The sequence below is a fragment of the Hemitrygon akajei genome, chromosome 6, assembly GCF_048418815.1.
Source record: "Hemitrygon akajei chromosome 6, sHemAka1.3, whole genome shotgun sequence".
Lineage (NCBI taxonomy): Eukaryota > Metazoa > Chordata > Chondrichthyes > Myliobatiformes > Dasyatidae > Hemitrygon > Hemitrygon akajei.
The window spans coordinates 181,380,083-181,406,482 of record NC_133129.1 but is presented as its reverse complement, the minus strand read 5'-3'; the positions used below and the strand labels follow the sequence as shown (position 1 = coordinate 181,406,482).

At 43.4% G+C, this 26,400-nt stretch overlaps 1 protein-coding gene across 2 annotated transcripts in view; it reads right to left on the bottom strand.

The window, feature by feature from the left end:
• kiaa1549la (KIAA1549-like a) overlaps nucleotides 1–26,400 on the bottom strand; it is a 258,910-nt gene that overhangs the window by 170,164 nt on the left and 62,346 nt on the right. For both annotated transcript variants that reach the window (XM_073049878.1, XM_073049879.1), the window contains 3 exons: nucleotides 21,748–22,293; nucleotides 5,881–5,996; nucleotides 128–347 (listed from right to left, as the gene is read on the bottom strand). In XM_073049878.1, coding sequence (XP_072905979.1) covers nucleotides 128–347; nucleotides 5,881–5,996; nucleotides 21,748–22,293 — 882 coding nt within the window. The remainder of the gene's footprint in view (nucleotides 1–127; nucleotides 348–5,880; nucleotides 5,997–21,747; nucleotides 22,294–26,400) is intronic.

The following is a 26,400-nucleotide window of genomic DNA, read 5'->3' as shown; positions in this document are numbered from 1 at the left end:
ACACTCAGTGAAATAGCCATAAGCAATAAGTTTTATATCTCATTCTTGAATTCGGGAGGACGTCTGGATTGCAAAATCATCAAATCCAAAAAAAATCCAAGTGAACTCTTCCTTGCCCAACACTCACCAGTCCTCAGCTGGAACCAGGGAGCCGGGAGCGGAGCCCACGGAGAGGCAGCTATCAGGACTGACTGGATATCGGGGATGTAGTTCTGTAGGTCGCGGCTGAGGTTCTCCACACCATAGGCTGTAATCACCTCTGTCACTGTGGTTGGAATGTAAACCTCATTCCCACTTACAGCGTAAAACCCAATAAAGACCTTGTTCCTTCTGTCGAGACTCTCGATCTGGAAAACATACAAAATAAAGTTCACTTTGATGACAGATTTGGAGCAGAAGGGAAGGAATTCTCAATTTTTGGATCCTGAAGCATGGTTTCAACCTAAAACCAACAATGCAGTTTTGGTCACCTACCTAGAGGAAAGATGTCAATAAGATTGAAGGGGTGAAGAGGAAATTTACTAGGAAGCTGCAGAGACTTGATGACCTGAGTTATAGGGAAAGGTTTAAAAGGTTAGGACTTTATTCCCTACAGCATAGAGGAATGAGGGGAGATTTGATAGATGTATACAAAATTACTTAACTAATTAATTAATTAGAGATATAGGGCAGAATAGGTTCTTCAAGCCTCGACAAGCTTGATTTATCCCTAACCTAATCACAGGACAAATTACAATGACCAATTAACCTATCTGGTACGTCTTTGGACTGTGGGAGGAAACCCACAAACTCTACATGGCAGACATACAGGGACTCATTATGGAGGATGCCGGAATTGAACTCTGAACTCCGTCGCCCCGAGGTGTAATACCATTGCACAAACTGCTATGCTATGGTGGCGCCCATAGGGTAAATGCAAGCAGGCTTTTTCCACTGAGGTTGAGTGAGACTAGAACTGGAAATCTTGGCTTAAGGGTGAAAGGTGAAATGTTTAAGGAGAACATGTGGGGGTATTTCTCCCCTCAGAGAATAGTGAGTGTGGAATGAGGTGACAGCTGAAGTGCTGGATGCAGATTCTATTTCAACATTCAAGAGAAATTTGGATAGGTACATGGGTGGGAGGCATATGGAGCGCTATGGTCTGTGTGTAAGTCAATGGGACTAGGCAGGTTAATAGTTTGCAATGAGGTTGACGGGTCAAAGTTCCAGTTTCTGTGCTGTAGTTTTCTATGGCTCTACGACTTTAAATCTGAATGACGTCTATACGATTATGAGGCATAAGGCATAGATAGCCAGCTGCTATCTTTTTCTCCCAGGGCTGAAATGTTTAACACGAGAGGGCATGTATTGAAGGTGAGGACAGTAAATTTAAAGGAGATGACCAAGGCACGAATTTTTACAAAGAGTGTGGTGGGTGGTAGGGGTTGGTGGTGGAGGTAAGTATGAAAGAGACACTCAAGAGGTTTTCAGGTAGGCACATTAACGTACAGAGAATGGAGGGTATGGACATTGAGTAGGCAGAAGTTATTAGTTTAGTTGGGCATATGACTACTAATTTAATTGTTTTGCCACAATATCATGGGCTGAAGGCTGTACTGTTCCATACTCTAGGTTCTATGTTCTAAGTTCTACATTCTAGGTTCTGCATTCTATGTTCTATGTTCTACGTTCTAGTTCCACGTTCCAGGTTCTACTTTCGCGGTTCTAGGTTCTACGATCTAGGTTCTATGTTCAATACTGCTCGACCCACTGAGTTCTTCTAGTGGACTGAATGTTGCTGGGGGATGGGATGAATCAATGAACTGACATAGGTGATTGGAGGTTGCTAGAGGTAAGTTATTTACACAGAGAGTGGTGAGTGTGTGGAACACACTGCCCAGGGTGGTGGTAGTGACAGATACGTTAGGGACATTTAAGAGACACCCAGACAGGCACATGGATGATGGAAAAATGGAGGGCTACGTGGGAGGGATGGGTTAGATTGATCTTGGTTAAAAGGTTGACATAACATTGTGGGCCAAAAGGCCTGCACTGTGCTGTACTTTTCTGTGTTCTATGACTCAATGGGGCAATATGACCCTTTCCTATTTCTCAAGGAAGTATCATATGTGAAAGTGGACAGAGCTTAGAAGAATGAGGGGATGAACAGTCTAGGAGACATAATTTCAGTATTTTCATTCTCTAACTCTAAAAGTTTTAAACACAGAATATAGAAAAAATAAATCTGACATAAACAGACGCAAGAAGGAACTGAGACGTTTAAGATTCTGGTGAGATGGCAGACAGCAGACAGAAGATCGCAGCAGCCTCTCCAGGTCCAACAAATGGTGCAAGTGCTTTGCTTACACATTTTTCGTATGTTCGCAAGACCCTGTTGGACATTAATAATGTATAATACTGTAAGTCTGATTCATTACCGAGACTGACAGCTAAGAGCTGCATTGCCTTGGGTTATTGCACAGACCTGTCCCTCAAACCGTGACATCGCCTGTTACAGCCACCTGGGGGTAGGCACTGGAAGCGGTGTGACAGGGCGCTCTGGAGCCCTGCAAGGTTGGAAGGCTAACCCCCTGCAGGGCAACTTTCCCATCTGTACTGCTCTCTCCCCATGGGAAACAAACGGGATTACCTTCATCTGCAGCTGACCCAGCGAAAGATGAGTCAAGTCAAGTCACTTTTATTGTCATTTCGACCATAACTGCTGGTACAGTACACAGTAAAAACGAGACAACGTTTTTCAGGACCATGTTGTTACATGACACAGTACAAAAACTAAACTGAACTACGTAAAAAACAACACAGAAAAAAAACTACACTAGACTACAAACCTACCCAGGGACAATAGGGCAGTAAGGTGTCAGTCCAGGCTCTGGGTACTGAGGAGTCTGATAGCTTGGGGGAAGAAACTGTTACATAGTCTGGTCATGAGAGCCTGAATGTTTCGGTGCCTTTTCCCAAACAGCAGGAGGGAGAAGAGATTGTATGAGGGGTGCGTGGGGTCCTTCATAATGCTGTTTGCTTTGCGGATGTAGCGTGTAGTGTAAATGTCCATAATGGCGGGAAGAGAGACCCCAACGATCTTCTCCGCTGACCTCACTATCCGCTGCAGGGTCTAGCGATCCAAGATGGTGCAATTTCTGATCCCATCCCCCAGCAACATTCAATCCACTAGAAGAACTCAGTGGGTCGAGGAACTGCTGCGTGTTTGTTCTTGCTGAAATGTGGCTCCAGAATAACAGCCCAGGCACCAGCATTCTTCAGGACCATGCCACTCCGGGACTCATGCTAATGCTACCTTGTTACTGTGTTGGGTTTTATCATAACTATGTGCGTTGTATCGTAACTACATGTGCTATGTGTGACTATATGTACTGCATTTTGCATTCGTCCCCAGAGGAACAATGATTTGTTTAGCTGCATACATGTGTATGGTTGAATGACAATAAACTCAAACTTGAAGATGCTTAACCACCAGCTTCTCAAAGACCATTAAAGAAAGACGATAGTTGCTAGTCTTGCCACTGACAACCACCTCACATCAATAAATAAATGACAAACTGTCCAATTCCCAAGTATTCGTGTTAATTAAAGAGCAGAGTGTGACAAAGTGACAAGATTTCAGTACAGGGTGGGTGATGATGCTGCAAGATTCAACAATAGTTCCTTCTGAAGAATAGAATAAGTATTAATGTCAGATCAGGGAATAATATATCTATATCAGGGAAGTTGTTAATCACGCTGACCAACCCCGCAAAACCTTGCAGTTTATACTGAGGCCCCAGTGAAACAAACTTTCCTGTCTTTCCATTTCTTCACCCATGACCTCCCAACGTTTTCCCAAATGCAGGAATGACATGCAAATTTCTACCATGTAGAGCATTCGAACTGGCTGCAGCACCATCTGTTATGGGAGGGAGCTCTGGACAAGATTGGAATAAACTGCAGAAAGTTGTAAACTTAGCTCCATCACGGGCACTAGCCTCCCCAGTATCCAGGACATCCTCAAGGAGCGATGTCTCAGAAATTCAGCATCCATCATGACCCAGGATATGGCCTCTTCTCATTGCCACCCTCAGGGAGGAAGTACAGGAACGTTCCGCTTGCAAGGTTAAGTGCCAGGAGGGAGATCAGTGGGGAGGGACGAATGGAAAAGGAAGTCACTTAGGGAGAGATCCCTGCAGAAAGCAGAAAGTGGGCTGGGGGAAGTGGGGGAAGATGTGCTTGTGGTGGGATTCCACTGGAGATGGTAGAAGCTACGAAGAATCTCCTTACCTGCCCATCACCTCCTTCTGGTGCTCTTCCCCCTTCCCTTTCTTCTATGTCCTCTCCTTCTCCAGCCCTTTATCTCTTTCACCAATTGACTTCCCAGTTCTTTACTTCACCGCTCTCCCCTCTCCGATTTCGCCTATCACCTACTACCTTGTGTTTCCTCCTCCCCGACCCCCACCTTCCTGCTCTGACCTCTCATCTTTTTTCTCCAATTCTGATGAAGTGTCTCGGACGAACGTTGAGGGGGTCTCAACGCTAATTGGTTGCGTGGTGAACGCTGTGTGTTGTGGTCAGGAATTTTGCCCACATTGGCTTCTATGTGGAGAAAACTATTCACAAGGATCCATGAACATCGCTCGGCTGTAAGGGGGCATGACCATCTCACCCTACTCTCCACCCATGAAGCTTGAGAGGGGCACAAGTTCAACTGGGCATCAGTGAGAGTCATGGCGCAAACAAACACGCGGCATGCGAGAGAATTCATAGAAGCATGGTCTTCCACAAACAATTCCGTCAACAGACATGTAGACCTCGATCCTATTTATCAGGCAATGAGGGCAAAATTCCAGACAGCCACGCACGAAGTTTGCCACGCAACCAATCAACGACGAGAACCCCTCCCTACATCACAATTGCACTTCCATAATGATGACAAATCAGCTGATTGTTAAGTATATACAGGCCAAGCATTCAGAGGACACACCACAGGCGAACAGTGCACTGATGATGTCCCCTGGTGACAAAGCATTTGCAAATGGATTGCCAAAATCAGAGAACAACTCAACTCAACCAACAGCCACCCGAGCTACATATTTCTGAAGTTGGTTCCACGTATCTGTTACCATATACCACCTTGAGATTCATTCTCTTACAGGCATTTACAGGGAAAATGAGAGTATTTCAATATAACATGAAAAAACAATCCATAAATGAAGAGTGACAAACAACCAATGTGCAAAATAAGACAAATTGCAGATAAAAATAATACTGAGAACAAGAGTTAAAAATCCTTGAAAGTGAGTCTGTAGGCCACAGAATCAGTTCAGGGTGGTGGTGGAGAGTGAGGTTATCCACACTGGTTCAGGAGCCTGACATTTGCAGAGGAACAGCCAGGTGACATGGGATCTAAGGCTCCTGTACCTCCATCCTGATGATAGCAGTGAAAGAGGGCTTGGCCTGAATGGTGGGGGCCCTTGATGATGGATGTTTTTTTCATGTGGTAGTGCTCCTTGTGAATGTATTCAGTAGTGTGGAGGGCTTTGTCTGTGATGGACTGGGCGCTATCTACCATGTTGTGTGAACATTTCCATTTCTGGGCAATGGTATTTCCATACCAGGCCATGATGCAATCAATAAGGACACTCTCCACTGTGCACCTACAGTAGTCTGTCAAAGTCCTAGGTGACATGATGAATTCTGCCTTCTGCTATTGTTTCCTCGTGCACTATCTCTTGACCCGAAGCGCTGACTGCTTATTCCCCTCCCCAGATGCTGCTCCAGCACTTTGTGTCTTTTTCAAGATTTCCAGCATCTGCAGAATCTCTTGTGTTTGTGTAAAAGGATTTCTAAACCTGGGATCAGAGCTCATGAACACAGAAGGGAAACACTGACCTCTGCACGGATACCATTGCTGAAGAAAGCTCGGTTCAATGCCTCGTTGAGACCCCGGGTCAAGTTCTGTTTAAACGTTGCATCCACTTGGATTCTTCTCGAAGTCAAAGTCACCACTGAGAAAGGAAGGGGAAAAAAAACAGACAAACTCAAACACTAGCGGAAGATGGCACAAGAAAACTGGCGGGGTTGTGGATCGTGAGAATGGTTGTCAGAGGATACAATAGGAGAGCAGAGACATGAGGTTCTGCAGGAGCTGGAAATCTTGAGCACCACACACAGAAAATGCTGAAGGAACTCAGCAAATCAGGCAGCATCTATGGTGAGAAATAAGCCGATGTTTCAGGCCCAGACCCTTCAAAGAACACCTCCTGCATTTTGTGCATGTTACCCATTAACCCCAGAGTTAGCACTCCCCTCCCCTTCCCTCGAGAGTTCTCATGACCTGACTCCATTCCCTTCAGTCCCTGGAGCTGCCTCATTAATATCTGCTGTGACAGCTTATTACATAGCAGTCACCATATCCATGTTCCTGATTAATGAATCATGCCACGCATTTCATTAATTGAGTCTTCAACATTATTAATTTTCCAATTCATTCTACACAATGAATTGCATTAGTAATGTGAGGATCAGAATCGAATATTACCATTATATCAATTAAGAAAAGAAGTAGGCCATTTTGAGCCACTTGAGCGAGCTCCTCCATTCCCTAAGATCATGACCTAACCAGTATCACTTATTAACTTATTTATTATTATATTTATTTGGAGATATGGTGCAGAACAGGCTCTTCCAGCACAACAAGCCACACCGCCCAGCAACCAATCTATTTAACACTAACCTAATCACAGGACAATTTACAATGACCAGTTAACCTACTACGTCTTTGGACTGTGGGAGGAAAGCAGAGTGCCCTGAGGAAACCCACACGGTCATAGGAAGAGTGTACAAATTCTTTTAAGATGGCGCTGGAATCGAATTCCAAACTCCGAAATGTCCTGTGCTAACTACAATACATGATCATGGCATTCTTCATATTATTTACTCATTTATTCTTTTTTTTGGGTGTCTGCACAGTTTATCTTTTACACATTGGTTGTTTGTTAATTTTTGCTTGTATGTAGTATTTCATTGATTTTGTTGTATTTCATTGTTCTCATATAAATGCCTGCAAGAAAATGAATCTCAGGGTTGTATATGGTGACACATATGTACTTTGAAAATACAAACATTTGTAAGTTTACTTTGAACTTTGATTGCAATGGAATTTGCATTATTAATATCATGGTGGTGTGTGGAGATACATCTCAACCAAAGGAGATGCAAGGTGCTCCTTCCCTCCGCTAGCCTGCAGGTTACCCTTGGGCAGGCATAGCACCTGCTTCACCCCTGATCAGGGTTACATGAAGCCATGGGAGCAGGTGGTGGACGGTCGTATGTGCAGCTGGTGCAAATCACAAGTCCTGGTTATGCAACCACTGACACCAGGCAGACAAGCTCTGAAGAGCATTGATAATGGCTGGGGTCACCCATTTTGAAAAGACACTACCCAGAAGAAAACAATATCAAACCACTTCTGAAGAAAAATACGCCCAGAACACTCATGGTCATGGAAAGACCATGTCATATGAAATGGAGCCTAATGATTAAACGGTGAAAAGCTACCATTTGCATGCCCTCAAGATGGACCATCAGTACATCAAAGTGGGTAAAAAGAAAACAGAATGCAGAATATAGTATTATAGTTCCAGAGAAAGTGCAGTGCAGGTGGCCAGATAATCTGGAGCATTTAACACCATCATTCCCACACTCCTTATTGAGAAGTTATAGAACCTGGGCCTCCATACCTCCCTCTGCAATTGGATCCTCAACTTCCTAACCAGATCTGTGTGGATTGGTAATAATTCCTCCTCCTTGTTGACAATCAACATTGATGCACCTCAGGGGTGTGTGCTTAGCCCACTGCTCTACTCTCTCTATACCCATGACTATGGGGCTAGGCAAAGCTCAAATACCATCTATAAATTTACTGATGATACAACCATTGTTGGTAGAGTCTCAGTTGGAGATGAGAGGGCGTACAGGAGTGAGATATGCCAACTAGTGGAGTGGTGTTGCAGCATCAACCTTATACTCAACGTCAGTAAGACAAAAGAGCTGATTGTGAACTTCAGGAAGGGTAAGATGAAGGAACACATACCAATCCTCATAGAGGGATCAGAAGTGGAGAGAGTGAGCAGTTTCAAGGTCCTAGGTGTCAAAATCTCTGAGGACCTAACCTGGTCCCAATATATCAATGCAGTTATAAAGAAGGTACGACAGCAACTACACTTCATTTGGAGTTTTAAGAGATTTGGTATGTCCACAAATACACTCAAAAACTTCTATAGATGCACCGTGGAGAGCATTCTGACAGGCTGCATCACTGGAGGGGAGTATGGAGGGGCTACTGCACAGGACCAAAAGAAGCTGCAGAGGGTTGTAAATTTAGTTGGCTCCATCTTGGGTACTAGCCTACAAAGTACCCAGGACATCTTCAAGGAGTGGTATCTCAGAAAGGTAGTGTCCATTATTAAGGACCTCCAGCACCCAGAGCATGCCCTTTTCTCACTGTTACTGTCAAGTAAGAGGTATAGAAGCCTGAAGGCACACACTCAGCGATTCAGGAACAGCTTCTTTCCCTCTGCCATCCGATTCCTAAATTTACATTGAATCCATAAACGTGACCTCACTTTTTTAATATACATTATTTCTGATCTTTGCACAATTTTTAATCTATTCAATATACATATACTGTAATTGATTTACTTATTTTGCTTATCATTATTATTATTATTTTTCTTCTTCTATATCATGTATTGCATTGAACTGTTGCTGCTAAGTTAGCAAATTTCATGACAAATGCTGGTGATAATTCTGATTCTGATTCTGACCATGGTGAGGTACACTGGGAGATCAAAAGGTTTAGCGTATGAGGGGCTGGTTCAAGATTCTAACAGTAACAGTAGTGTGATTGCTTGAGTGGAGTATGGTGTTCTCCTAATGGGTTGTCTATTGGTGGGTCATAGATTCACAGCATCATAAAAAAGTAGAAACAGGGTCTTCAGCCCATCTTGTCTCTGCTGAAACTGCCTAGTCCCATTCACCTGCACCTGGACCACAGCTCTCCATACCCCTACCATCCATGTATTTTTCAACTTGGGCTAGTTAGACTGCATTCCCTTAATAGAGAAAGCCTCTGTGTGATGTTTGTTTAATGTGGGGAGGCTGATACACAGAGAGCCACCACACAGTCCTTTACAGATCGAGGTCAGGGTCCAGTGCCACGGGATGCAAGATGACTGGGACCTTTCTCTGCTGCAGCCTTCCTCCGTCTTCACTGTCACTGTGATGTGTCAACATCACTCACTAGCCCAATCGTCGAGGCCTTGGTTGGATTACTCTTTGTCTTGAACCTCTCACTTGACCTTACCGCCATGGGTGACCCTACCATGAGCTAAGCTGCAGATGACATCACTCTTGGGATCTCAGAAACTCACAGACCTCCCCAACACAACAAGGTGATGATCCTTGGAGAAGAAAGGTTCTGATAACAGTGTCCTTGAGCCTGGTGTGCTCTGAAGCTTTTGTATCTCTGGCCTGATGGTGGGAGAAGACTGTCCAGGGTTGGACAGGCCCTTGATTGTATTGGCTGCTTTACTGAGGCAGCAGAAAGTGTAGATGGAGCCAACAGAGTGGACATTGTTGTGTAATAGACTGGGCTGCATTCACAACTCTGCCATTTCCTGCAACCTTGGTCAGAGCAATTCAACTCCCTGTTCTTGTCCATCTGTGGTTAACAGCAATGTGTAATGACACTCCAGTAATATGTTATATAACCACTTAGAAACCCAAATGGTCCTTCAAGAAGGTGGCATCCAGCATGAATTGCCCTCACCACCCAGGACATGCCCTCTTCTGATTACTACCATTGGGGAGGAGGTACAATACTGTGCAAAAGCCTTAGGCACTTATATATAGCTGGTGCCTAAGACTTTCGCACAGTACTGTATTTGTCAGTGTGGAGCGGAGAGCGAGTTTGTAAATTTGGCAGGATGTTGGGAATGGCAAAGGTGATGTACCGCAGGAGGTTTATGGGACAGGTGGCAGAGAAAGAGGACTGGGTGGGGTGGGGATGTGGCATGGGTGCAGGCACATCCAGCCCTGAGACACCAGGCAAGGTCATCTGACTCCAAACAAATGGTTTATTGATCACTACAGAATTTCTTTCTGGTGCTTCCTGCTCCCTTCCCCTTTTCTCAACCATGATTCCCCTCTTCCTGCCCCCCATCCCACTCTCAGTCCACAATAGAGACCCATATCAGAATCAGCTTTATCACCACTCACATCTGTCATGAATTATTTTTTTTGCAGCAGCAGCAGCAGCAGTACAATGCAATGCATAAAATTACTACAATACTGTGCAAATGTCTTAGGCACCCTAGCTCTCTCTCTCTCTCTCTCTCTCTATATATATATATATATATATGTGTGTGTGTGTGTGTGTGTGTGTGTGTGTGTGTGTGTGTGTGTGTGTGTGTGTGTGTGTGTGTGTGTGTGTGTGTGCGCGCGCGCGCGCAAGCGTGCACCTAAGACTTTTTGTCAACATTTTAACAACAGGTTCTTCCCTTCCACTATCAGATTTCTGAACAAGCCATAAACTCACATAATGCATTTCACAATTCCTCTTTTGTACTACTTACTGTATCTATTTATTCCTTATTTTAGGAGTATTAATTTTTTATATCTTAGTCATAGAAAAGTACAGCACAGAAAGAGGCCTTTCAGCCCATACAGTCCACGCCCAGCCATTTAAACTGCCTGGTCCCATCAAACTGCTCACTGAGCATAATCCTCCATCCATGTACCTATCCAAACTTCTCTTAAATGTTGAAATTGAGCTCGCATGCACCAGTTGTGCCGGTACACTTTTACCCTCTGAGTAAAGAAGCTTCCCCTCAAGCTCCTCTTAAATATTTCACCTTTCACCCTTAACCCATGAACTCTAGTAGTATTCCCACCCAACCTCCATTTGAACTATCTATACCCCTCATAATTTTGTATACCTCCGTCAAATCTCCTCTCAATCATCTACATTCTAAGGAATAAAGTCCTAAACTAATCAATCTTTCCTTATAACTCAGGTCCTCCTGACACATAAACATCCTTGTAAATTTTCTATCTACTCTTTCAACCTTATTTGCCTCTTTCCTGTAGGTAGGTGTCCAAAACTACATACAATACTCCAAATTATGCCTCATCAACGTCTTATGCAACTTCAACATAACATCCCATCTCCTGTACTCAATACTTTGATTTATGAAGTCTAAAGTGCCAAAAGTTTGCTTAACAACCCTATCTATCAGTGACACTACTTTCAAAGAATCATGGACCTGTATTCCCAGATCCCTTTGTTCTACCACACTTCTCTGTGCCCTACTATTTACTATGCAAGATCTACCCTGGTTGGTCCTACCAAAGTGCAAAACCTCATACTTGTCTGCATTAAATTCCATCTGCCATTTTTCAGCCTGTTTTTCCAGCTGATCCAGATCCCACTACAAGCTTTGAAAGTCTTCCTCGCTGTCCACTACATCCTCAATCTTGGTGTCATCCACAAATTTGCTGATCCAGTTTACCACATTATCATCCAGATCATTGATATAGATGACAAACAACAAAATACTCAGCACCAAATCCTGCAGCACTCTTCTAGTCACAGGCCACCAGTCAGAGAGGCAACCATCTACTATCACTCTCTGGCTTCTCCTGTGAACCCAATGTCTGATCCAAGTTACTACATCATCTTGAATGCCAAGCAACTGAACCTTCTTGACCAAACTCCCATGTGGAACCTTGTTAAGTACCTTGCCAAAGTCCACGTAGACAATATCCACAGCCTTGCCTTCATCAACTTTTCTGGTAAATTCCTCGAAAAACTCTTTAAGAATAAGTTCTGTGCCCGTCATTCTCTTCTACAATTTAAAGTGGTTCATAGAGCTTACATTTCTAAACAGAAGCTGTCCAGTTTTTATCCGAACGTTTCTCCACTTTGTAATAAATGCAACTCTGCTGATGCCTCTTTAATTCATATGTTGTGGTTTTGCCCTAAAATTGAAAAGTTTTGGTGGGAAGTATTCCATACCTTCTCACAACATTTTAGGGTCCAATTTGACCCAAATCCCCTTACTGCCTTGTTTGTTATTGCAAATGAAGATATAACATTAAATACTCCTAACCTACAGGTTTTAGTTTTTACCTCTCTTTTAGCAAGGAGAGCAATCTTGCTTAAATGGAAGGAGTCTACCCCTCCTACACATCTTCAATGGCTACGTGATATTATGTCTTATTTAAATTTAGAGAAGATCCACTGCTCAGTCTTAAATTCAAAACAATATTTTTATGATATCTGGGGACCTTTCCTAAATTACTTTTCCAATTTATAAAGTTTAACAGTGCACAGATTTTTATGTATATTTCTATCTTCCTTTCTTAAGCGAATATGTTTTTTTTTCTAATTTATCCATTATCATCCATCAGCTTTTTTCTTTGGTAGTTGGTAGGGGGTTGACTTTTTTTTATATAAAAAATTTCTTTATGATGTATGACCTATCTTTAAATTTTTGATTACAGAGTGGTATACCTTCATGTGATGTGCTATAACATTTTGATCAATTTTATTACAATATATGAATGTACACAATTTATGTTGAGATGTATCTATGTGTTGCACTCTGTAAATCTTGTTTTTCCTTCTGAATAAAAATATTATAAAAAGAAAGAAAGAATGATTAGACATGATCTGCCACGCACAAAACCATGCTGACTGTCCTTAATCAGTCCATGTTTATTCAAATACTCATTTATCTGCTCCCTTAGAATACTTTCCAATAACTTTCCACAGTCGATGTCAGGCTCACCGGCCTGTAATTTCCTGGTTTATTTTTAGAACTTTTCTTAAGAAGCGGACCAACAGTGGCTATCCTCTGGCACTTCATCTGCCTCTCAGGATCATTAAGCATCTCTGTTAGGGCCCTGGCAATCTCTGCACTTGCCTCCCGCAGAGTCCAAGAGAACACCTTGGGGATTTATCCATTCTTATTTGCCTCAAGACAGCAAACACCTCCTCCTCTGTAACCTGTAGAGTTCATGAACTTTTACCTTACTTCTATAGACTGGCCATCTCCATCTCCTGATTAAATACAGATGCCAAAAATGCATTTTAGATCTCCTCCATTTCTTTTGGCTCTATGCATGGATTACCATTCTGATTTTCTAGAGGACCAATTTTGTCCCTTGCAATCCTTTTGCTCTTAACATATGCAAAATCCCTTAAGATTCTCCTTCACCTTGTCTGCTTAGGCAACTTCACGCCTTCTCTTAGCCCTCACGGCAGTCCTGCCCCTCCTGCAATCAAGTTTCAGTAATGGCTACAATGTCATAATTCCAGGTGTTGATCCATGCTCTGAGCTCACCCACCTTTCCTATTATACTTCTTGCATTAAAATATATGCAGGTCAGGTCACTAGTCGCACCACGCTCAACATTTTGATTCCTGACTTTGAGGTCTAAACATCTGTCTCCACAACTTCTCCACTGACTGTTTTGACACCCTGGTCCCCATTTGTTGTCTTGCAAGACAACAAATTTCATGACATATGTCCGTGATAATAAACATCATTCAGACTCAGATTTATCTGGAGCACCAGCTGACACAGATTCAACTTCTCACACTTCCTATACACTCACTGAAACCCTGGTCCCTTTGTTCCCTTCCGCCACCTGTTACCGACATGAGATAACAAACTACAAAACAAAATTAACCAAGCAGCACATCCTGAGAGGAAACTGGATTTCCAAAGAGGCAAACAGAAGGAGAATATACAAATTCAAAAGCTCGAAGGTGGATTGGAGGTCCGAATGTCAGGGCACAATGAACAAACCCTGAGTCTGCTTGGAAGTGAAAGGCCCAATGTCTGCAAATCCATGAGTCCAGCAGAGGCTGGAGGCCGAAGATGGCTTGTCCTGGGGTTAGAGAACTGTGTATGTGCTGCGGTGAGTGTGTGGATAGGAGACACGGGGGGCTTGTTTGCCATCATAGGTTTGTTGCTTGATGTGTTCTGGGTTGCTATGCTGAACATGTGAGCATTCTGGGCAGGTGTTGAGTGTCGTCTGCCTGCATCTGACCGGTCTCCCTCTCTTCTCACTACCACCGTCAGGCAGGAGGTGCAGGAGTCTCGGGTCTTATGCTGTCAGCAGGTTTGGAAGCCATTGTTGCTCTACAACTGCCAGGCTCCTGGACTGACTTCACTCGCCTCAGGGCTAAACGAACTCCATAGCTGTGGAGTCTTTCGAGGACTCTGCAATTCATGCTTCATGTGCTTTACTTGTTCTGACCACTTGGGTGATTTGTCCTCTTTTGCAAATTGGATAAAGCGGCAGTCTTGTATGTGCATTTTAGTGAATTCTATTGCATTTCTTTGTTTTGTGGCTGCCTGCATAAGGTGAATCTCAAGGTTGTACATGGTATACATTCTTAGATAATAAATTTGAACTTTAAGCTCTGTACTCCAGCTCCTAACCTGGTGTGGAGGTCAACTTCGTTCATCACTACTCGGGCAGGGAGCCTGCCGGTTCAATTAAGGTGAGACCAACAGAGGAACAGGAAAAAGTCATTCCAGTTCCTCAAACTTGTCCTGACACTTAGTGAAGTCATATCCAATCTGTATCCAAACATCACCCTCCATGCTACGTACACAAATCCACGTACTCCAGCCTAACAAAGCTTTGTCAACATCAGTATTAATGTTACACTAATCTCCAAGTACTAAGTGTTTCTGGAAGGGAATGTTCCAGATATCAATTGACCTTGACATGCAGAATTATATAATTTCTACCTTGCTGTTATCAGACTCTTGTATAACCTCTCACTCGAGCATTGTGTTCAGTTCTGTTCGCCTCATTATAGGAAGGATGCGGAGGTGTAAGAGAGGGTGCAGGGGAGACTTACCAGGATGCTATTTGGATTAGAAAGCATGTCTCATGAGGATAGATCGAGCAAGCAAAGGCTTTTCTCCTTGGAGTGAAGGAGGATGAGAGGTGATTTGATAAAGGTGATAGGAGGCAAAGATGGAGGACTTTTTTCCCAGGATGGAAACAGCTAATACAAGAGGGTTACATTTTAAGGTGATTGGAGGAAACTATAGGGGGAGACGTCAGAGGTAGGTGAGTGGAATGTGCTGCCAGGGGAGGTGGTAGAGGCAGATACATTAGAGATGTCTAAGACTGGTAGACACAGGCATGGAAGAAAATGGAGGGCTATGTGGAAGGGAAGGGTTAGATTGACCTTGGAATAGGATAATAGTTGGCACGGCATAGTGGGCTTAAGTGATTGTATTTTGCTGTACTGTTTTGTGTTCTTAACGTAATTTGTTTTGCTGCCACAAACAACACAACTTATGCCAGTGATAATAAACCTGATTGTGATTGCGATTCTGAAAATTTCTTTAGATCCATCTCACCTCATTCTTAATATTTTATTAACACACTTTCACTTTACTCATCCTTTCTACAATGTCCATGTTCATAGGAAAATACAGCAGGGAAACAGGCCATTCGGCCCAAGTTAACCATGCTGAGCAAGATGTCTACATGAGTGTATCCCTTTTGTCTGCATTTGGCCCATATCCATCTAAACTATGGGTTCTGAACCTGGGATCCATGGACTACTTGCTTAAAGGCATTGGTCCATGGCATTAAAAAAGGTTGGGAACTCCTAAACCTTTTCAATTCTTCTACTTATCTAAGTCTCTTTTAAATGTTGTTATTCTATGTGTCAGTACACATAGTTGTTATTTTCTTCAAGTACACAAGAGACCAATCTCTTACTCTGCATTTGTTTTTAAAGATTTAACATCTCAACAACTCTGAAACCTTCTGCCAAATTTTGATTTTCTCTGGGACACCATTACTACAACTCTATGATGGATGTTCCCAAGCCTGGCTATGAAACGAGGAGGTTGGGTGTAGTGTTAACAACTCCACCCTGTTAAAACCCAGAGCTACAGAAACACCAACAGAAGCTCCAAAGACCTCATCCCTGGGAGAGTAAGGATCTTCGATGGGCTACACCTTGAAAGGCTGAAAGAATGGCCCAGGGCAGAAGACTGATGAGCTGCTGTCAGCAGCCTATGCCCCAGTAAGGGTAGTGGGCTTAAGAAGAAGACACAGTTACTATAGTGTCCAATGAGTTTCCAACTGAGCAATACAATGAACGAAACAAAACAGTACAAACGTTGGCTCATCGAGTAGAAGAGATGTTTTAGAAATTAAATCGAGCTGGAATTCTGCTGAGGAAAATGTGATGAAGCAGCTGAGACCATGACGTTACACTTGCTGCACAAGAAGAGAGCAATTGGTCATCCCTTTGCTTAACAGGACATCACAACAAGCCATGTTCCTCTACTGACCAGCAGGCTCTGTCCAGAACTAAAGGCTTGTTATGGACTTAATCCAACTCAGCTCTAAAATACAGTGGATTCTGGTTACTTTTATTTTCTTTATGCACTATTTATTTAACTTATATACTGCATATATATATATTTACTGTAATTTACAGTTTTTTAGTTTAATGTATTACACTGTACTGCTGCCACAAAACAACAAATATCATGACATAACTTGGTAATACTAAACCTGATTCTGACTCTGACTGGGACAACTTGAAACCAGTACATTTTGGCCAAATTAAGTGGCTGCCCCAATTAGCTGAAGTTTTATGGAAATAGTTAAAAAGGTATAAAAAAGACAAACTACTGTTCAACTGAATAACCCATTATGTATTTAAATAAAATACAGAACAAATTAGAACACTACCAATGCTACTACAGCACTATAAAATTGTGTATTAGCTCTTAATAGTTATCGATGGAGAAATTCATCTAGTGTATGCTGCCATGTTCTTTTGATTGATGGTAAATTAACAAAATCAGTACAGGCACCTAGTGCAGATAATGGACTGCCTTCATTGCCTTCCTGCATGAAGTAGTATCAAAAATCACTGCTTTTTAATTTGGCGCCTGTCAGATCAAATGAATAAAATAACAGAAGAACGCGCAGCTGATGCTATTTAAAAATGGTTCGCTCTAAGCACACCAAGGTGAGGCTGTACCAGAGCCTTGTTCTGTCTGCACTCTTGTACAGGTCAGAATGCTGGTGCATGACAGAGAATGGCCTTGCCAAGCTGTTGTCATTCCACACCATGAGCCTCCGGAAGTTCCTCTGTATGTTCTGGCCACAGTGGATCTCCTCATTCAGTGTCATCAGGAGGGCATGACCACAGTCGTCACGTGGAAACATTGGAGATGGATTTGGCATGTGATGGGAAGAGAGACCAACTCCATCATCAAGTCAGCACTTCACTGGAGTGCTGGAGGAAGGCTGAAGGAAACATGGGAGACTAAAGACAACCTGACACCATACCACAGAGACAGAAATGAGGACCCTGAACCACACCTGGGGCATAATACAGATGATGACCAGGGACTGACAGAGTGGAATCTCCATTGCTGCCCTAAATGCCAGTGGCATAATGGGCAATTATCATCATCTAAGCACAGTGTTGTGTCTAATGGCCACACAAGTGCATGCAACTGATGCTAATTAGGAACAATTTGGCCACAGTCTCCTGTCCCAATTAAGGGGCATAATGTCCCAAATAAACCAAGGAAATCTCGGCTATTTTCTTGATTTGATTTTGTCCTTTTAGAGTTGTCCCAAATAATCGGCTGCCCCGATTAAACAATGGCCCGATTAATCCACTGATCCTTTGGAATTCAAATGAAAGAGCAGGCTTTTCACAAAATTTACTCACAAATGGAGGAAAATTGAAGAGTCTACTGGAAAGAGTAGAAATGGATGGCTTTTCCCAAATCCCTGAATGCATCGAAAGCACGCCTTTAAACTGGAAAGTGTGAAGAACGAATTCATGGAAATGCACCAGGAGTGTAGCAGCATGGTAGAGTAACAGTTTGCAGTGCCAGCAACTGGGGTTCAATTCCCACCTCTGTCTGTAAGGAGCTTGTATATTGCCCACTCCACACCCACCCCCACCTATGACCACATGTCCTTCCTGCAGGTGCTCCAGTCTCCTCCCATATTAGGATTAGTAAATCCTAAAGGGCAGGCTATGTTGGTGCCAGAATCCCGGTGGCACTTGCCGTCTGCCCAACACAATGTTCACTGGCTTGATGTGACAGAAACAATAGAATTCACTAAATGTTTCCATGTACATGTACAAATAACGCTAATCTTTAATCTCTGAAGAAGTGCAACATCTATTTCAAGCTCAAACATTGACAAATTCCTTTCCTCCCACAGATCCATTGAGTTCCTCTGGCAGATTGCTCCAGATTCCAGCATCTGCAGCCTCTTGTGTCTCTTTGATTTTCTAACAAAAATCTGAAGTTACTTTATAGAATCATAGAATCGTACTGCATGGGAAAAGGCCATTCAGCCCAGCTTATCCATGCTGACCAAAATCTCTGTCTGAGCCAGTCCTATTTGCCTGTTTGGCCCCTATCCTTCTAAATCAAACCACGATCTTACACCTGCCACTGTAGAGCATTACACTACGCTACCGTGCTGCTGATATAATCATGTTTCATATCATTAATCAGTGTTTCTGGTTCTATTATATTAATGTTTTCAGGCAGTTGAGGCTCATCTGCTGTGGTTGGCAGCTCATCTAGAAGGAAAGCTCTGATCTCAAATCTCCACTGACTTGCGGCTATAACCACTCGTGGAAAAGGATCCAGGAGTAAACCCTGAGGAAAAATACAGAGCTGGAGTCCCTAAGGCGGTCCTACATTGAGTTCAGTGCTGACTGGCAACTCCTGTGATCCGCTAGTGCCAGGTTTCTGCCGTTCTTTTGGACTCATCAGCTGTGTGGAGAGGGGAGTCTGCTGCATGGGCAGTACCCTGCTCTCCATATTGTCCCGCTCTGACTTTCATATCGACTGTTGCTGCTGTTCCACCAATGTAGACGGCTAGGACACAACATCCATGGTCAGCCCGACAAATGGAGGTCCGCATATTAATGTTATACTGTATTATGTGAAGTACTTTATACTACATTAATTGCGGAGTTTACAAGAATGCAATAAACTCTTTTAAAAAAGTTGGGACTCATGCGTTCTCTGGATCATGATTACTTTTAGCCCGCTTAGACAGGTTCAGGCTAAACTTGTGGTGCCACCGTAGCGTAATGGTTAGCATAACACAATTATAGTTTGGGATGCCAGAGACTGGGGTTCAGCTCTGGTGTCGTTTGTAAGGATGACTTACAAATGACCTCCCTGTGTAATGCATGGGTTTCCCTCGGTGCTCCGGTTTCCTCCCACAGTCCGAAGACATACCGGATAGGTTAATTAGTCATTGCAAATTGTCCTGTAATTAGGCTAGGGTTTAATCAGGGTTGCTGGGGGGTTGCAGGGCAGTATGGCTCGAGGGGCCATAATGGCCTATTCTGTGCTGTATCTTTAAATAAACTCAGGAAACAGGTATGAGGAAGAACCACACACAGGGCAACGGAAGTACTTAGCGAGGCACAAGAACATGCAGGCACCGGGAGATTCAAAGCCCTCTGTTGGTTGGGTATTGTGTCCTAGCTGCCTATGTGATACACAAGCCAGGACAGTACAAAATGGAGTGCAAGGTATGCCCATGCACCAGGCTCCCACTCTCCATGCAACTGGTGAATCCAAAGAAACGGCAGAGACCTGTTTGGCACCAATGGCACCACAGGAGTTGTCAGTCAGCGTTGAGCTCAACGTAAGACTGGCTTAGAGGCTCCAACTCCAGATTTTTCCTCGCAGTTTACTCTTGAAACCTTTCCCATGAGTAGTCACCCTTGGGCAAGGTGTAGCGGCTACTTAGCCCCCTGATCAGGGTCACTGAGGTCAGGGGAGCAGGTGGTAGATGGTTGTATGAGCAGCTGGTGCATATCACAAGTCCCGGTTATGCAACAGGCAGACGATCTCTGAAGAGAATTGATAATGACTGGGGTCAGCTGTCTTGTAAAGACACTGCCCAGAAGAAGGCAATGTAGAAAAATTTGCCAAGAACAATTATGGTCATGGAACGATCATGATCGCCCACATCATACGACATGGCACATAGCAATGGTAACAAACAGATCAGATAAGCTTTATTAGGCATCATGGCCAGCACAGACGTAATGGGCACTAGATTGGAAAACATGTCTTATGAAGAAAGGTTGAGTCAGTGCTCTTGTCATTGGAGTGAAGGAGGAAGACAGGTGACTTCATAGAGGTGTATAATATAATGAGTGTCACAGGCAGAGTGAACAGCCAGTGCCTCTTTTTCAGAATGCTAATAACATTCATTTCAAGATGAGTTGGGGGAAGTTTTGGAGAGATGTCATAGATAGTTTTTCTTTTACGAGGAGAATGGTGGGTGCCTAAAACACATTACCCAGGGTGGTAGAGGCAGATGTATTTGGGACATTTAAGAGACTCTTAGATAGGCACATTGACGTAAGAAAAATAGAAGGCTATGGGCTGTATAGGAAGGAAAGGTTACATTGAAAAGGAAGTAAGTTTATATCATTAAACTCATCATCAAACTTTGGACACTGGGCGTTAACATTCACCCCTACAACTGGATCCTTGACTTCCTAACCAACCAACCACAATTAGTAAGGATGGGCAATAACACCTCGACCATGATAATTCTAAACACCAATGTCCACAAGGTTATGTCCTCAGCCCCGTACTCTTCTCCCTGGACACTCACAACTGCATGGCTGGAATCTGCTCTAACTCCACCTGAAGTGGGTCACATCTTAAATAATGATGAATTGGAGTATCGGAAGGAGATAGAGAGCTTAGTGACAATGGTGTTCTCACAACAACCTATCCCACAATGTCAATAAAAGAGCTGGTCATTGACTTCAGAAATGGAGTTGGTGCACATGCCTCCATCAATGGTTGAGAATTTCAAGTTCCTAGATGTGAACATCAGCATTTGACTGTCCTGACCCAGTCATGTTGCTGTGACATCTAAGAAAGCTCACCAGTTCCTCTAATTCCTCTTACCAATTGTCATCAGTGCATCTTAAAAAGCATTCTATCTGGATGCACCACAGTTGGGTATGGCAACTGCTCTGGTTGTGACTGCTCAGTGAATCACAGGAACCAGACTCCCCTCCTTGGACTCTCTCTATACTTGTTGCTTCAGTAATGCAGCCAGCATAAGCTAACAACCAGCCCACCCTGATCACCCTCTATTCCCCTCTCTCCCATCGGGCAGAAGTTTCAAAAGCCTGAAAGCGCATACCACCAGGTTCAAGAACAGTTTTGATCCGACTGTTGTCTGACTCTTGAATAGACCTCCTGTTCGATAGGATGGACTCTTGACCTCACAATCTACCTTGTTATGATCTTGTACTTGGTGTATCTGCATTGCACTTTTTCAGTATCTTTTACACTTTATTCTGCATTGTTATTACTTTACCTTATTCTACAGTACCTCGATTCACTGTGTAATGAATTGATCTGTATGAACAGTATGTCAGACAGGTTATTCACTGTATTTTGGTACAGGAATCAATCAGGAATCAAACAGGACTGATGCTAATATCAATACCAATATAGGTCAGCACAACATTGTGGGCTGAATGGCCTGTATGTTCTACGTTCAATGTTCCATGTTTCAAATGATGACTTAAAGGGTTACTTCCATGCAATAAATATCAATGATTCAATGATAACCACACACAAATCGCTTTCTGAAAGGTTTCCATACCTGTCCTGACCCAAAGTTGGTCCGACAACCTGCAGTTCAGACTCGGTGAGGACAAGGAGCTGACAGATGTTGCAGCCGTGGCCCTGCTGGCGACTGAGGCTGGAGTGGTTGTCTGCAGATCCCTGGCGGCCAGCGCTGCCGTGGTGAGTGAGGTCAAGGCTGCCGTCAGTGCCAGCGAAGGCGCCGCTGACGTTCTCCCTTTCTCCAGATGAGATTGCCTGTGGCCTCCAGCTCCCACAGAGGACGCGGTGCCCACCCGGACAGGGCGCGGACTGGCGGTGGATGTCCGCGCTGCAGACGGCGAGGTGGCGCCAGTCTCTTTGCCCGCATTCACCTTCACTAGCGGTGAAATGGAGGTGACTTTGGCGGCCACTGTCCCGGCAACGGCCGTGGTCCCATTCAAAGCAGTGGTCGATGGAGACTGTGGCAGGGGGTGCAAAAGAGGCGGGGCCGCATCATTCTCAATCATAGTCCAAAGAGTAGAACTGAGAGGCGACAGGGCTACTGGAGCAGTCTCGGAGGCATCTGAGCTCTTCGGCAGAGCAGCTGAAATCAAAGAATTGGTCAAGCCTTACTTCAGTAACAGATAGAATCAGGTTTATTGAGAATTTTGTTGTTTTGTGGCCGCAGTACAGGGAAAAGATAAAAAAAAGTTACTATAAGCGACAATAAGTTACAGAACAGCAAAACAAGCCCCTTGCCCATCTCCCATGCACCCACCCACTCACACATACGGTCAGTGCTCACAGAAAGGACTGTTAGACTGGGTAACAGCCTCATTCTCCAGGCTGTGAGCTTTCTGAACACTCTACCGCAAGCCAGTTGACATTATTTATGCCAGAGCCAGTAGCATTATACTGTTGTATATTTAACTATATATCATACAGTACTGTGCAAAAGTCTGCCAGCTTTTGGAGCCACGCTGCCCAGCAAACCCCCAACAACATCGATTTAACCATAACCCATAACCCAATCTCAGGACAATTTACAATTTACATATTTGGACTGTGGGAGGAAACCGTAATGCCCAGAGGAAACCCACGCAGTCACGGGAAGAACATACAAATTCCTTACAAGCAGCGTGGGAACTGAATCCAGGTCACTGGTACTGTAAAGTGTTGCACTAACAAAAACACCTATTAACCTACACAGTATTTCTTTGGAATGCAGAAGGAGACCAGAGGACCCAGGGAAGACCCATGGAAGGTCATGCAAACTCCTTATCGGGGATGGAGAGATTAACCTCTGAACTCCAGTACACCCCGAGCTGTAACAGCATCGTGCTAACTGCTATGCTACCGTGATGTCATGAGTTGCAAAGTCTTTGAAGGTGAGTCTGTAGGTTGTGGAATCAGTTCAGAGTTGAGGTGAGTGAAGTTGTCCACACTGGTTCAGGAGCCTGATGATCGTCGGGTTACACAGAAATGCGCAAAAATCTGAGGCACCAAGCTGTGTAAAGTGAAGATGCTTTCAAAAATGATGAAACATAAAGTTTCTAAATATCAAAAAATTTACTAGAATGAGCAGCAAACAGAAAAAAAATGAAATGAAATCAATATTTGGTGTGACCACTCTTTGCCTTTAGGTACACAGTTGTGCAGTTTTATAAGAAAAACAACTAGTAGGTTGTTCCAAGCATCTTGGAGAACTTCCCACAGTTCTTCTGCAGACTTTGGCTGTCTCACTTGCTTCCCTCTCTCCAGGTAATTCCCAGACAGCCTCAATGATGTTAAGATCAGGGCTCTGTGGATTTCCATACAATCTGAAACCATATAAAAAATCTAAGGCGCCTAAGGCTTTTGCACAGTACTGTACTGAAAATGTACTTTATATCAACTTGCAGCTCCACAAAATACTTTTTTATTATCTGTTAATATTATTCTGTTATTATTATTGAAGTGCTGTATGTGATATATGTACTGAGTTTTGCTCCTTGGTCCCTGAAGAATGTTGTTACGTCTAGCTGCTCTGTTCCCTCTAAGCTGCATGGGTGTGCAGCCACGCAGTTACTGAAATGCTCCTGCACACATAGCTTTTGTTGCCGCACAGCCAGAACTTTATAAACATTTAAACGTTTAACGTGCTGTGTAGTTTTCAGGCCATGTGTCATCTTCCCCTCTGCCATTTTACTTCTGAGTGGACAATGAACCAATGAACACTTCACCACTAATTTTGCCCTTCTTTTGCGCTAATTATTGAAATTTAAATTTTTATATACACAGTAAATTTCTTATGTAATTTATAATATATTTTATGTATTGCCCTTTCCTTCTGCTGCAAAATAAGACCATAAGGCACAGAAGCAGAACTAGGCCTTTGCCCCATTGAGTCTGCTCATAAGAACATAAGAAATAGGAGCAGGTGTCGGCCATCTGGCCCGTCGATCCTGCTCCACCATTCAATAAGATCATGGCTGATCTGGCTATGGACTCATCTCCACTTACCTGCCCAATCATGGGAAAATTTACAATGACCAATTAACCTACCAACCGGAAAATGGGAGGAAAGCAGAGCACATGAAGGAAACTCACTTGGTCACAGGCAGAATATACGAACTCCTTACAGACAACAGCAAGACTATTATCCCTCTACACTCTATTCTCCTACCTTCTTCCCATAACCTTTGACGCCTTGACTAATCAAGTACCTATCAAACCTCCATTTTAAATATACCCAATGACATGGCCTCCACAGCCATCCGTGGCAGTGAATTATGTAGATTCACCACCCTCTAGCTGAAGAAATTCCTCCTCATCTCTGTTCCTAGACTACCCCACTCTACAAAACATCCTCTCCAGGTCCACACTATCTAGGCCTTTCAATATTTGATATGTTTCAATTAGATCCCTCTTCATTTTTCTAAATTCCAATCAGTACAGGCTCAGAAACAACAAATGCTCTCCATACAATCAGTTTCCCTTTTCATTCCCAGAATCATTCTCATGAACCTCCTCTGGACCCTCTCCAATGCCAGCACATCTTTACTTAAATAAGGGGTCCAAACTGCTCACTGTACTCCAAGTGTGGTCTGATGCCTTATGAAGCGTCACCATCACACCCTTTCTCTGTTATTCTAGTCCTCATGAAATGAATGCATCTACCTTCCTTTCCATTGACTCAACCTGCACGGTAACCTTTAGGGAATCTTGCAAAAGGACTCCCAAGTTCCTTAGCACCTCTGATTTTTGAATTTTCTCCCAGTTCGGAGAATAGTCTATACCTTTATTACTTCTACCAACGTGCATAACCATATACTTCCCTACACAATATTCAATCTGCAAATTCTTTGCCTATTCTCCCAAACTAAGTCCTTTTTGCAGACACCCTGCTTCCTCAACACAGTCTTTATCACGACATATGTCAGTGAGACTAAATCTGATTCTGACTCTAATTTTCTGGAACTGTGTTTGGCCCATTTCCATAAGAGCAAAAGACTATAAGATATAGGAGGAGAATTAGGCCATTTGGCCAGTCAAGCCTGATTTGCCATTTCATCATGGCTGATCCAATTTTGCTCTCAGCCTCAATCTCCTGTTTTCCCAACTTATCCTTTCATGCCAAGAATCTATCAACATCTGCCATAAATATACATAAAGCCTTGGCCTCCACAGGTGCCTATGGCAATGAATTCCACAGATTCACCACTCTCTGGCTGAAGAAATTCCTCCTCATCTCCATTCTAAAATGACCCCTCTCTATTCTGAGGCTGTGTCCTTTGGTCTTAGACTCTCCCACCATAGAAAACATCCTCTCCACATCCACTCTATCAAGGTCTTTCACCATTTGTTAGATTTCAATGAGGTCATCCCTCAGTCTTCTGAATTCCAGTGAATACAGGCCCAGAACCATCAATTGCTTTTCATATAACAAGCCATTCAATCCTGGAATCATTTTCATGAACTTCCTTTGAACCCTCTCCAGTTTGAACACATCCTGTCTAAGATAAGGGTCCCAAACCTATCACAATAATCCAAGTGAGGCCCCATCAGTGCTTTATAAAGTTTCAACATTACATCCTTGCTTTTAAATTCTAGTCCTCTTGAAGTGAATGCTAACATCACATTTACCTTCCTCACGACAGACTCAACCTGCAAATTAACCTTTGGGAAATCCTGCACAAGGACTCCCAAGTCCATTTGCACTTCAGTTTTTGTATTTTCTCTCCATTTATAAAATAAACAACCCTTTAATTTCTTCTACCAAAGTGCATGACCATACATTTCCCAACACTATACTCTATCTGCCATTTCTTTACCCATTCTTCTAATCTGTCTTTCTTCTGTAGCCTCTCTACTTCCTCAAAACCACCTGCCCTCTCCACCTATCTTCCTATCATCTACCAACTTTGCAACAAAGCCAGCAATTCCATCATCCAAATCATTGACGTGCAGCGTAAAAAGAATCGGTCCCAACACAGACCTCTGTGGAACACCACTAGTTACTGGCAGCCAGCCAGAAAAGGCTCCCTTTATTCCCACTCTTTACCTCCTGCCAATCAGCCACAGCTTCATCCATGCTAGAATCTTTCCTGTAATTACCATATGCTCATAGTTTGTTAGGCAGCCTCATGTGTGGCAATTTGTGAAAGGCCTTCTGAATATCCAAGTACACAACTTCAACCGATTCTCCTTTGTCTATCCTGCTTTTTACCTT